The sequence below is a fragment of the Callithrix jacchus genome, chromosome 2 (assembly GCF_049354715.1).
Source record: "Callithrix jacchus isolate 240 chromosome 2, calJac240_pri, whole genome shotgun sequence".
Lineage (NCBI taxonomy): Eukaryota > Metazoa > Chordata > Mammalia > Primates > Cebidae > Callithrix > Callithrix jacchus.
The window spans coordinates 37,691,570-37,705,957 of NC_133503.1; the positions used below are offsets into that span (position 1 = coordinate 37,691,570).

General features: G+C 39.2%; 1 protein-coding gene across 50 annotated transcripts in view; it reads left to right on the forward strand.

Annotated features, from left to right (window-relative positions):
- Window positions 1-14,388, forward strand: part of MATR3 (matrin 3) — a 76,447-nt gene that overhangs the window by 40,414 nt on the left and 21,645 nt on the right. For 25 of the 50 annotated variants that reach the window (XM_078352987.1, XM_078353102.1, XM_078352992.1 and 22 more), the window contains 1 exon segment: window positions 11,831-12,919. The exons of the other annotated variants lie outside the window; for them this stretch is intronic. In XM_078352987.1, the coding sequence (XP_078209113.1) occupies window positions 12,008-12,919 (912 nt within the window). In that variant the 5' untranslated portion in view covers window positions 11,831-12,007. 50 annotated transcript variants of the gene reach the window in all.

The window sequence follows — 14,388 nt, forward strand, 5'->3', positions numbered from 1 at the left end:
AAAAAATACAAAAATTAGCTGGGCGTAGTGGTGGACACCTGTAATCCCAGCTACCTGGGAGGCTGAGGTAGGAGAATCACTTGAACCTCGAAAGTGGAGGTTGCAGTTGGCCGAGATCGCGGCACTGCATTCCAGCCTGGGCAGCAGAATGGGACTCTGTCTCAAAAAATAAAGTGGATGATTGACTTAACTTTTCGGATAGACGGTGCTAAGTGTTGGGATGGATTGGAAGCATTACAGGCTGGGAGTGTAATTTTGCCATTTTCTGTATATGTTGTTGGTTATTGTAAGGCACAATGCTGTCCAGGAAATACAGTGTTGTAATTTCTTTTTTTTTTTTTTAAGATGGGGTTTCACCATGATGGCCAGGCTGGTCTTGAACTCCTGACCTCAGGTGATCCACCCACCTCGGCCTCCCAAAGTGCTAGGATTACAGGCGTGAGCCACCTCACCCGGCCAAGTGTTGTAATTTCTGATTATTAGCTATGTAGCAAACCTTTCTTATTTTATCATTAGGATTAAGGGCTTTGAAGTTCTTGATAAAAGTTTATGTGTTGGCCAGGCACGGTGGCTCATGCCTGTAATCCCAGCACTTTGGGAGACTGAGGTTGGTGGATCATGATTTCAGGAGTTCAAGACCAGCCTGGCCAACATGGGGAAACCCCGTCTCTACTAAAAATACAAAAACTAGTCAGGCGTGGTAGTGCGGGCCTGTAGTCCCAGTTCCTTGGGAGGTTGAGGCAGGAGAATTGCTTGAAACTGGAAAACAGAAGTTGCAGTGAGCCAGGATCACCCACTGCACTCCAGCCTGGCGATGGAGTGAGACTCTGTCTTGGGAAAAAAAAAAATTGACAACTTTTAGGTTTTAACTTACTCATCACATTTCTATTATAAGCCTATTTGTAAACTTGTAATACAGTAAAAGTTATATGACAGCTGGGCACAGTGGCTCACGCCTGTAATCCCAGCACTTGGGGAGGCCGAGGCGGGTGGATCACGAGGTCAGGAGTTCAAGACCAGCCTGGCCAAGATGTTGAAACCCCGTCTCCACTAAAAATACAAAAATTAGCTGGGCGCGGTGGCACACGCCTGTAATCCCTGCTACTTGGGAGGCTGAGGCAAGAGAATCGCTTGAACCTGGGAGGCGGAGGTTGCAGTGAGCCAAGATAGCGCCATTGCACTCCAGCCTAGGTGAGAGAGAGTGAGACTCCATCTCAAAAAAAAAAAAGTTGTATGACAAAGTGCTGTTATCTGACCTGACCTTGATCTAATTTGTTACTGTGGCACTTCTATGTGAATGGAGTGTGGAGTGCCTTTGATGTGATGCAGCTTTGGTGTAATTTTCCACTTGTACATCAAGCCCTAATGTTCTCTATATAGATAAAGCTCCGGACTATTTGGAAGTGAAAAACAAAATAACTATGTGAACTAGTAATGAAAGCTTAGGTTTGAAAAAATTTTAAAGCTATTCCGAAATTTAAAGTACACCCCCCCAAACTTTAAAAACATCTTATCTGGCATTCTCTTTAATGTAGAATCCCACTAACCTTTGGTTGTTGGTGCCTATTCTCAGGCAGAAACAGGTTAGTAGGAAAACAAAGGGGAGGGTGTCTGTGGGGCAGGACAGAGTAGTTCTCATCTAGGCTGATGGATAAGAAGAGTAAAGAGCAACAAAGTGCCTGTGGTAAATGTCTTAGTGGGCCAGTAGTAAATGCAGCAAGTAGGAAAAGTAATTATTTAATTAATCTTAAGGAGCTGTATCATCTGCATTTAATTCATGAAGATGTGTAACGTTCAGATCTTTTGGGATGATATGTATGGTTTTTTCCTCCTTTGTGGGGATTATTAGGATATTAGGCATCCCCCTTTGGTAGACTAACACACAGAGGAACCTATACCATACGTGAAAATTAAAAGACAATTATTTCAGCACCCAACTTGAGCAGTAGTTGGGGGAAAGAACAATAATGTCAAAGAAATACAAACATTTGGTGGGGCATGGTGCCTCACGCCTGTAATCCCAGCATTTTGGGAGGCTGAGGCAGGTAGATCACTTGAGGCCAGGAGTTCAAGACCAACCGGGCAACATGTGAAACCCCATATCTACTAAAAATACAAAACTTAGCCAGACGTGGCTCGTGCTTGTAATTCCAGCTGCTGAAGAGGCTGAGGCAGGAGAATTGCTTGAACCTGGGAGGCAGAGGTAGTGAGCCAAGATTGTGCCACTGCACTCTATCATGGATGACAGAGCAAGACTGTCAAAAAGGAAAAGAAATACAAACATTTGAACTCCAAATATTCTTTGTATATAGAAAAGTTTAGTGGATAATTAAAAGTAGAACAGAGGCTGGGCACAGTGGCTCACACCTGTAATCCCAGCACTTTGGGAGGCCAAGGCGGGTGGATCACTAGGTCAGGATTTCGACACCAGCCTCACCAACATGATGAAACCCTCTCTTTAAAAAAAAAACAAAAAAAAAAAAAAGGAAAAAAAAATAGAACAGAGAGAAAACAAGCCTATGGGTTAGAGATTTTTAGTTATGTGACTGAAAGGGTTGGAAAAGCATATCAGTTTAGTGCTTGTGTCTGTCTTTGTATGGGCCAGGGTATTTTGGAAAAGCACCATGGAGGAGGAAGTTTTGCAATTTTGCACCAAGGGACACCAAGAAACACTAGCAATGTTCTTGCTAATGGAAAGAAACTGAAAACAACCTAAATGTTCATCATCTGCAGAATAGATAAGTACATGTACATACATAATGGGATCTATATTGCATTGAAAATGTAGGTTTAACTCACGTATAATTGTAGATAAATATTTTTAAAAGCAACTCAGAACAGTACAATTTAAGTAAATTTGCATAAAGTTCAGAAATGCAAAATTAACACTTTTTTAAGGGTACATACAGTAAGTAGTCAAACTTAAAAACAAGAGGAGGGAGTCATTGGAAATTACTATGTAGATTTATTTCCAAGGTCTTGTTAATGTTCTGTTTCATTTTTTTTTACACACTGGTTTATGTAATTAATTGAATGATTAAAAGGGGGGTGCTAGGCCTTAAGAAAATTACTAGAATTACATGAAATGAGAGAGAGATGCATCTTAGCTAATAATTTACACAAGCATTGAGCAGTTTGTGTAAATGGAATAGCAAGCAGACCTTTCTAGAAGGTGTTTCATTGTGGTTGGGAAAAGGGTTTAGAGAGGTAGAATAGAACCGGTATATGAAAGGCATTGAAAATTATATTTGAGGCAGGGCACAGTAGTTCATGCCTATACCCCCAGCACTTTGGGAGGCTGAGGCAGGAGGATCACTTGAGCCCAGGAGTTCATGATCAGCTCAGGCAACATAGTGAGACCTTATCTCTACTAAAAATGTGAAAAAATGGTTGGGTGTAGTGGTGCATGTCTGTGGTTCTTGCTGAAACAGGAGGACCACTTGAGCTGAGATTGTGCCACTGCACAGGGCTACAGAGCAAGACCCTGTCTTGAAAAAGAAAAGAAATCGTAGTGTGGGTTTCATGTGTTAAGTGGTAGGGAGTAGCAGGTTTTTGAGCAGGAGTGTGTAATGAGTGATGTTTCAGATTGTTTATATTGGAAGATGATGGGGTGTAAGCTTTGGTGCCAGGAGGTCAGCTAAAAAGCCGGAGGACTAAAATTAGGGCAGAGATAATAGAAAGGTCAGGTCTATGGCCATGCACCCTAAATGCGCTTGATCTTGTCTGATCTTGGAAGCTAAGCAGTGTTGGACCTCGTTAGTACTTGGATGAAGTAAGGACTGCAGGGTGAAAGGTGATTTAAACACAGGTTGACAATAGAGAATGAAGAAGGAAGATGTTTAATTTGTTCACTTTCACTAGAATCACTGCAATATAGATATTTATCTTATCTGTTAAAAGTTATTACCAGTCGGCCAGGTGCAGTGGCTCATGCCTGTAATCCCAGCACTTTGGGAGGCCAAGGCGGGCAGATCACGAGGTCAGGAGATGGAAACCATCCTGGCCAACATGGTGAAACCCCCCTCTACTAAAAAGCACTAAAAATTAGCTGGGCGTGGTGGTGCACATCTGTAGTCCCATCTACTGGGAAGGCTGAGGCAGGAGAATCGCTTAAACCCGGGAGGCGGAGGTTGCAGTGAGTTGAGATCGTGCCACTGCACTCTAGCCTGGCGACAGAGCAAGACTCTGTCTCGAAAAAAAAAAGTTACTACCAGTCTTTAATTCTGGTTATTAAAGCTGATTCCTGAACCAGCATGGCATTAAAATTGACATATGAAAGAGACTACAGTGCAGATAAAATTTTATAAACTCTATTCATGTGTGCTTGGATCAGTCCTTTTTACCTCTGAAAGTTTTTCTCATTTAAAAATAAAGAAGATTTTACATTCTTAGTTTTATGAGGATCAGATTACACCAAATGAGATGATTACTATGGTGCTTATGATGTGCCAGACACTATTTTAGATGTTTTTTGTAGACTAATTTATTAAGTCTTCTTTTTGAGACAGTGTTGCTCTGTCACCCAGGCTGGAGTGCAGTGGTGCAATCTTGGCTCACTGCAACCTCCACCTCTGGGGTTCAAGTGATTGTCCTGCCTCAACCTCCCCAGTAGATGGGATTACAGGCATGTGCCACCACAATTAGCTAATTTTTGGTGTTTTTTTGTCTACATTTTTTGAGACAGTTTTGCTTTTGTTGCCCAGGCTAGAGTGCAATTTGGCACGATCTTAGCTCACTGAAACCTCCGCCTTCTAGGTTCAAGCAGTTCTCTCCTGCCTCAGCCTCCCGAGTAGCTGGGATTACAGGTGCCTGCCATCATGCCTGGCTGGTTTTTTGTATTTTTAGTAGAGACAGGGTTTCTCCATGTTGGCCAGGCTGGTCTCGAACTTGTGACGTTAAGTATCTTCCCACCTCAGCTTCCCAGAGTGTTAGGATTACAGCTGTGAGCCACTGTGCCTGGCCTAACTTATTAAGTCTTTACAGCCTAATGAAGTAGGTATTATTTTTTATCCCCCTGCCCGCCAGTTTTTTCCCTCAAGGTCACACAGCTGTTTGTAATAGAACCAGGATTCACATGAAGGCTTTTGGGCCCCCAAAAAGTATATATGAAATAAAGGTGTTGTGGAAATGTTTGTGGAAGTCTTAGAGATACAGAATGGAGAGCTTTCTTTTTTTTTCCCCCTGGAGACAGAGTCTCCATCTGTCACCCAGGCTGGAGTGCAGTGGTGCTATCTCAGCTCACTGCAGCCTCCTCCTCCTGGGTTCAAGTGGTTCTCCGGCCTCAGCCTCCTGAGTAGCTGGGACTACAGACGTGTGCCACAACACCGGGCTAATTTTTGTATTTTTATAGTAGCGTTGGGGTTTCATCATACTGGCCAGGCTAGTCTCGAACTCCTGACCTCAAGTGATCTCACCCCTCAGCCTCCCAAAGGTCTGGGATTACAGGCATGAGCCACCACACCCAGCCCAGAATGGAGCCTTGAAAGAAATCACTGATTTTGCTTAAACAGAGAAGAAAGTAAAGCCAGGTTTGTGTTGTAAATCAAATAGAGACTGAACTTTAACAGGTAAACGGAGTAACTTTCTATCTTAATAGTATGGGTTGCTTAATCAATTCTGTGTAGTCTTAATCTGTAACTATTTCTTGCCTGATTGAAGGTCACTGGGAAAAAGTTGTAAACCTAGGAAGAAGACAATATTATTCCAGGTCTGAGTCAGAATTTCTTAAACTGGTTAACATGGAAGTTTTCTATCTTAGCAGCTGGTACCACTCTGCAACACTTGTATGTATCATTAATTAGCCTCAGGATCAAGGAGTAGACTAGAGGTTGACTTGACCTTTGTTAGATGGATTAAGAACATTGGTCTTAAAGCACTTGAAAATATTGATGATTGTGTTTCAGCCTTCCTGGCACTACACTTTACAATGTTTTAATTTTTCTATTGTGTGTTAACACATACTACTTTATATAAAGTTGAAACTTTTATTATTATTATTTTGAGATGGAGTCTTTCTCTTGCACTCAGGCTGGAATGCAGTGGTGTGATCTTGGCTCAATGCAACCTCCACCTCCTGGGTTCAAATGATTCTCCTGCCTCAACCTCCTGAGTAGCTGGGATTACAGGTGCACACCACCACATCTGGCTAATTTTTGTATTTTTAGTAGAGACAGGGTTTCATCATGTTGGTCAGGCTGAGGTCAAACTTTTGACCTCAGGTGATCCACCTGCCTCAGCCTCCCAAAGTGCTGGGATTACAGGTGTGAGCCGCCATGCCCGGCTTATTATTAATACATATTTCTGAGACAGACTCTCACTCTGTTGCCCAGGCTGGAATGCAGTGATGTGATCTCAACTCACTGCACCTCTGCCTCCTGGGTTCAAACAATTCTCCTTCCTCAGTCTCCCAAGTAACTGAGATTACAGGGGCATGCCACCACACTTGGTTAATTTTTGTATTTTTAGTAGAGAAGGAGTTTCTCCCTGTTGGCCAAGCTGGTCTCTCCTTACGTTCAGTGGTCTGCTGGCGTCAGCCTCCCAGAGTGCTGACATCACAGGCATGAGCCACAGTGCCCAGCCTGAAACTATTTTCTACAGGGTTTACTGTTTAAATTATCTAGTAGTTTATTTTTTAAAAACCCTTCCCTCCACCCCTGACGGAGTCTTGCTCTGTTGCGCAGGCTGGAGTGCAGTGGTGTGATCTCGGCTCACTGCAACCTCTGCCTCCGGGGTTCAAGCAATTCTCCTTCCTCAGCATCCTAAGTAGCTGGGATTACAGGCATGTGCCACCACACCTGGCTAATTTTTGTATTAGTAGAGATGGGATTTCACCATGTTGGCCAGGCTGGTCTCAAACCCCTGACCTCAGGTAATTGCCTGTCTCTGCCTCCCAAAGTGCTTTATTACAGGTGTGAGCCACCACACCTGGCCTATTTTAAAAACCATTAAGCCACTCAAGGTACATACCATACTCAGATGAGACTCTGACGCTCAAAAACATAGATTAGAGAGCATAAGATTTGAAAGTGGCTGAAATTCTGGGAAAAAAAATGTAGTTCCTCAACGCACTTCAAAAAGCAAACCCTTAAATAATTGTTAAAAATATATTAAGCGGGGGCCGGGTGCGGTGGCTCAAGCCTGTAATCCCAGCACTTTGGGAGGCTGAGGTGGGTGGATCACGAGGTCAAGAGATCGAGACCATCCTGGTCAATTTGGTGAAACCCCGTCTCTACTAAAAATGCAAAAAATTAGCTGGGCATGGTGGTGCGTGCCTGTAATCCCAGCTACTCAGGAGGCTGAGGCAGGAGAATTGCCTGAACCCAGGAGGCGGAGGTTGCGGTGAGCCGAGATCACGCCATTGCACTCCAGTCTGGGTAACAAGAGCGAAACTCCATCTCAAAAAAAAAAAATATATATATATATATATATTAAATGATATATATACACCAACATTAAAATGAAAACTAGCACTTTAAAGTGGAAACTATAGTAAATTTTTTTTTTTTTTTTTTGGGGGGACGGAGTTTTGCTCTTGTTACCCAGGCTGGAGTGCAATGGTGCGATCTCGGCTCACCGCAACGTCCGCCTCCTGGGTTCAGGCAGTTCTCCTGCCTCAGCCTCCTGAGTAGCTGGGATTACAGGCACGCACCACCATTCCCAGCTGATTTTTGTATTTTTAGCAGAGATGGTGTTTCACCTTGTTGACCAGGGTGGTCTCGATCTCTTGACCTCGTGATCCACCTTGCCTCAGCCTCCCAAAGTGCTGGGATTACAGGCGTGAGCTACCGCACCCAGCCCTATAGTAAATTCTTTATAAAACTTAATAAATGAAAAAAATTTAAAGAATAACTGAAACCTGTTCTTGAATTGAAAATGAGTTGGATGCTTTGTTTGGAAGTCCTGACCACAGGAATCAATATGCTTATGTGATTGATAACAAAAATCAAGCACCTGCATTTCCAAATGATGCTGCTTTGAAATTACTGATAGTCAACTGTGTCTGACATCTACCAGTGACATGGTTAAGACATTTTTACTAAATTGGTATTTGATTGTTACCTAAAACATGCTTGGTATATTTTCACATGAATAAGCTGATAAATGACAAAGGTGATTGGCCTTGATGGAAAGAACGTGAGGAAAATATAAGAAACTGGTTTTCTAGCTGTTGCTTATAAGTTTCAATGTGAAGTTAAAGGATTAAAATAATGTCATTATGAAGGTATTTTTTTCCTTGAGTATCTCTACTTTTTGGATAAACCATAAATCATCTTCTATAGTTTTATGGGTAAATAATCTCAACTTAGTTTTTTTTTTTTTAATTTCTGACTACAAAGACTGAGAAGAGAAAATTTATTTTTAAGGAGTGATTTATCTCATACAGTTGAGAGCATGGGTAAATTTCCATGTGTCATAGTAGATACCTCTCAGCATTTTTGGAGGCCAAGGCAGGATGATCACTTGAGCCTAGGAGTTTGAGACCAGCCTAAGCAACATGTTGAAACCCTGTCTCTATCAAAACTATGAAAATCAGCAGAGCATGGTAGCGTGTGTCTGTAGTCCCAGCTATAGGTGGGAGAGGATGGTTTGAGCCTGGGAGGCAGAGGTTACAGTGAGCCTGGGCAGTGAACTCCCAGGTACGATGCCATTCCACTCCAGCCTGGGCGATGGAAGAGCCAGACCCTGCGTCAAAAAAAAAAAAGAAAAGCTTAAGCTCTTTTTATTTTTTTCTGTATCTTAAAAGAAACTAAAGTTGGCTTGGGCTTATTTCAGTAATTCTGCTATATAACCCGCTGAAAGAATGTTTACGGGCTTACAGGTAATCTTTAAGGAAATTTAGATCTGGAGCAACTGTTTGCTTCTGTTCTGCATGAATTTTCAGGGGATGTCAAAATTTTCATAAATATTTTAGTATTCCAGTTATTTTAATTGGAGAAGAAGCCAATAACAAAAGTCAGATTCTCATGGAATGGGTGGTAGAATATTGACTGACACATTTCCTAACCATACATAGGGATGATATTCAGATTTGTTTAGATGTTGAATGTGAAGCTAACATTTTTAAACAACTTAAAATTGTATCATAAAATAGTTTTAAGTTCCAGGTTGTTTTGCGTTGTCTATAAAAATGAATTTTTAAGCTCATTTGTTAAGAATTTGGTTATTAAGATTGTGGCAAATGGTATTTGTGAAGTGAAATTGTGGATAATGATAGTTTTTAGGGGGTGGAGGTGCTTTCTTTTTGGAAGTGAAAGGTTCTGCATTGAAGGGCATTTACACTGTTATATAGAGGTAAATTGGATTTTGATAATAACTGTTCTGCCAAAGCTACTATATTCAAAATTATTTTAATTGCTAGTGTAATTTAAAGAATTTTATAATTACAGGGTAAAACATGTAGTAAAAGAAGCTAATCTTTTGTAATTAGTAAATGTATCAATATTGTACTACCTTTACTAATAGGCAATGAGTCTTAGTGAATGAGCCTTTAGAAGTGGCTCCTGTGTCTTGGTCAGCATTGACGTGATAGAGGAACTGTTTTCATAAATGCTTTTTCAACAGTGCTGCCATGTCTAGTTTCTCTCAACTTTTGTTGTAATAAAACCATTTTAAAGAATTTGGTTTGTGGTTTTGATCCAAAATCCAACTTAAGTTGCTTTTCACTAATTTTACCCTAATATCCTTGATGGAGCTGCATTTTAAGTTGAAACTGAGTATCTTAGTTGTCATTATGGAATTACACGTTGTCATGGGATTTACATTGTTTGTCTTGCCTCTTTTCTGAGTTTTTCTAACATCCATTTTCTGTTTGTCTTAAGGTTATCCTTTACCTTTGCTTCTCGTAACTTTTTCCTTTTGTAGATCCACTGTTTTCCTATGAGCTACCAAAATACGTAATTGAGAGCTCTGTAACCTAACAACCATATTTCCTTAAAATATGGCCATTTAAAAAATTTTAAATGTAATTGTAATACCATTATATAATTTCTCTTAGGAAAAAATAGTTCAAAAGACTGACTTTTCAGTAATACAAAGGTCTGGCTACAACATGAAGGTCAAAGCTGCAAACATTTTTATTTTGAAAAACCCTCTAAAGGTTTTGACTTTTAAAAATATGTGTGAAAATATAGAGGGTTCACCACCATTTACATAGCATCTCAGCCACCGTTCTGTGTGGCATTTATAAGATAAATCAAAGAAACTTTCATCCAAAGAAGTCCACTTACTCTCGTCTTTATTAATCTTAAAGCTTAAGTAGTTTACATAGTGGATCTTGTCTAGAACTATTAATAGTTTCTTTGGTGTCTGTTCTCAAATTCATCTTTCTTGGTGTGCAAAAACATCTTCCTGTAACTCCAGCCACCTCTTATAGCATTTCCCTGTCTTTTAAAATTTGATTATATCTATTTTTAAAAACCTAGCCTAATTCTTTCTTGCCTGCAACTTTTTTTTGTACTTCTTCTTTCACTGTATTTGTCCATTGTATCCTTGCTTTAATTTATCATTGGTGGAAATTGGTCCTGTACATAGACTTGTAACTACTAGATATTGTCTGGTTTTACTGTTAAAGTTTTACATATTAGGCTACCAGTGCTGAGTGTATTGGTGATCAAAAAATATAAAACGTAACCGAGCAGTGCCTTATAGAATTCTGTACCAAACAACTTCAGGTTTACTTCTTTATGTAGCTGTGATTATAAAATTGTTTTACTGAAGATGCTATGTATATCTTTTAACTAATATTTTATGATAATCATGATGTAAATGACTTGCAAATTCTTATGTGACAGTTTTTGAGGTACAACAATGACAATTTAAGAAAGAAAACAATTTCATCTAGAAACACTGTCTTGGGGGGATCATAATCCGAACTTAAATTTTCCAGGTGTTTTGGGCTATTCTTGTGAAAAGTTTACAGGAAACTGTAACCAAGATCTTATTTGCATTTTTACCTGTTTTGTGCTCTAGATGTGCTATGTAACCCTGAGCATTAAATGAGTACTGATGGATGCTAATTTGGGGAGTTCCCTTCTTTAAATCACCTGTATTTCCTGTAACTAGGTTTTTTCTTGGGAGGGCTCCTATTCCTGTACTGACCAGAGTTAGTTCTCCTTACTTTAAAAAGATTAGATATGAAGTATGCACTGCCTGATAGGGGATGGTCAGTAAGAAGGCAATTAGTTTTATATAACTTAAATTTGGGCAGCAATCCTTAAAACTACAGGAAGTGACTTATTTTTCTTATTCACATCTGTCTTCACCTCAAATTGATTTTGCTATATAAAGGTCTCAGCTATTATATTTGGTCTTATATCTTATATTAGGTACTTCAAACCTAAGCTTCATTTACTTGTGGTTTTACTTGGTCTTTCTGATAGTGATAACAGGTCTCATGTTCCAAAGCACAGTACAACTGATTCATCTTTGACTTGCTGACCTTGATTTTTTTTTTTGTTTTTAGTCTTCTCCTGGAACTTAAGCATCATACTATAGGGTGTATTTTTATTCTTCTAAAAGAAGAAACCCATCTATATTTTTACAGAAATTTTGATGTGCTCAGACATCTAACCTTTCAATTTACGTGTTTTTAAACTCAGTATGAAATTCCCTTTAATAGTTAAGCTTTAGCATGAAATACTGCTTTTTAAATATCTATATGCAGGCTCTGCATACATCAGGAATCTGTTTTAAGATATGTAATAAATTCCTTGTAAGTTTGAGATCTTAAATGTTTTTTTTTTAATCAACATGATGCATAAGTTTTTTTTTTCTTAAAAAAACGGCATCTGCTTAAAGGGATTTATGACTAAAATTGCTTATTTTTCTACAGAGTTGTCTGCTGGTTCTCAGCTTGAAGAAGATTCTGCAGTCCTTATTGATCCTTTTTCTTGGCGTTACCATTTTTTGAAGCAAAGTTAACCTAGCTTTCTAGTTTGAGCTTTCTTTTTGGCCGTCTTTTAAAAAAAATTTTTTTTAATCTATAAAATAGACAAGAGCTAGTTCTACAATGTCCAAGTCATTCCAGCAGTCATCTCTCAGTAGGGACTCACAGGGTCATGGGCGTGACCTGTCTGCGGCAGGAATAGGCCTTCTTGCTGCTGCTACCCAGTCTTTAAGTATGCCAGCATCTCTTGGAAGGATGAACCAGGGTACTGCACGCCTTGCTAGTTTAATGAATCTTGGAATGAGTTCTTCATTGAATCAACAAGGAGCTCATAGTGCACTGTCTTCTGCTAGTACTTCTTCCCATAATTTGCAGTCTATATTTAACATTGGAAGTAGAGGTCCACTCCCTTTATCTTCTCAACACCGTGGAGATGCAGACCAGGCCAGTAACATTTTGGCCAGCTTTGGTCTGTCTGCTAGAGACTTAGATGAACTGAGTCGTTATCCAGAGGACAAGATTACTCCTGAGAATTTGCCCCAAATCCTTCTACAGCTTAAAAGGAGGAGAACTGAAGAAGGCCCTACCTTGAGTTATGGTAGAGATGGCAGATCTGCTACACGGGAGCCACCATACAGAGTACCTAGGGATGATTGGGAAGAAAAAAGGCACTTTAGAAGAGATAGTTTTGATGATCGTGGTCCTAGTCTCAACCCAGTGCTTGATTATGACCATGGAAGTCGTTCTCAAGAATCTGGTTATTATGACAGAATGGATTATGAAGATGACAGATTAAGAGATGGAGAAAGGTGTAGGGATGATTCTTTTTTTGGTGAGACCTCGCATAACTATCATAAATTTGACAGTGAGTATGAGAGAATGGGACGTGGTCCTGGCCCCTTACAAGAGAGATCTCTCTTTGAGAAAAAGAGGGGCGCTCCTCCAAGTAGCAATATTGAAGACTTCCATGGACTCTTACCGAAGGGTTATCCCCATCTGTGCTCTATATGTGATTTGCCAGTTCATTCTAATAAGGTGAGTTAATGCAACAGATGCTTCTAATTTCTTTTACATTGTAGTGCCTATTTACCTATATCTTTTACTCTAATTCTGTAGTCTGATGACATTGAGTTGATCAAGCATTTTTAAACTTTTGAGAACACTTACTTTATTTGGAAGGTAATTGTTTTTGAGCATTTTAAACCAGGGCTTTACATTAATACATTCTGCCTAGATTACTTCTGGCCACAAAGCTGTCATCCACTGAGATTATCTTGTTGGTTTTTGGCATCAATATGTTCTTCTTAATCATATATTTAAGCAGGTTTTTTTTGTCTGCTTTGTTGAATTGTTTTAAGTATTTTTTTTTTTTGCAGTCAATGTGCTCTGCCATTTAGGACGCTAGATTTCAGCTCTCCATCTGTCTTGATTGCTGATTTGTATGTAGTAAAGATGTATTCTTGAACAATTCTCTTTTTTTCCTTATCTGTGGCTACAGGGAAAGAGTTAATGTAGAGCCCTGGTGTTTGTTTCAGTATGTTTCATATTTTAGATTAGTTCATTCTTCTTTTTTAATTTCCCTTTAACACAAACTCTCATACTATGACTGAAATTTGTCATCATTTTTTTTCTCCTTTTCCACAACTTTCTTAAACATACTTCAAAACTCACTTTTTATTATCCCATATTGCATCTATCCCTTTAGAGACTTGGACAAATCGGCTACTACAGTATCCTGCTCTGTGTTCCTCATAAACAAATTCTTTTTCTGAGTTAGGCTTAGACTTCTGATACAGCCATTTGAAAAGAAAATCTAATTCTCCTTTGCTTTAATTATCACATCTGGCAAAATGGGAACTTTTTCAAAATGCCCTTTTAAATATGTTGTCCTTTCTCTTTCAACTTTTTCAGTGTTACTCGTTCTGACTTTTTTCCCCCAATATATGGTGCAGTTGACTTAAAGTCATCATTATAGCACCCCACTAGCTTGATCTATAATCTGTGACCATCCATTTTTCCTGATGTGCTCTACTTAACTGGAACAAGTTGCTGCCATAAAATTGATTTGATGGTTACTATTACAGGGTTTTTCTTTACAGTAACATCTGGAAGGGTCATTTTCTTTTCATAGCTAATCCTTGGATAAGCATTTTTTAGTGAGTATTGATTTTTTTTTAGTAGACTAAATCATACCATTAATGATACTGTTTTTAATATTCTGTTAAGGAGTATTACCAATCACTCCCTTTCCTTATGTTTGGATCTCAGTATTTTTGGCTTTTAATATTTAGTCTGTACCAAAGTAAATTAACATAAATGCTAAATTTAGGTTCATTTAAACATTTAAGAAGATGTATTTTGATTAAGAACTATAACCCCAAACTCATAAAGCCAGCAAATTTTAATTGATATATATTTTGCGTGTTAACTTATCCTAAATTTGTTGGCTATACTAAGTATATCATGGAATTCATTTTAATTTTTGATTAGCACTAAACTTTAAA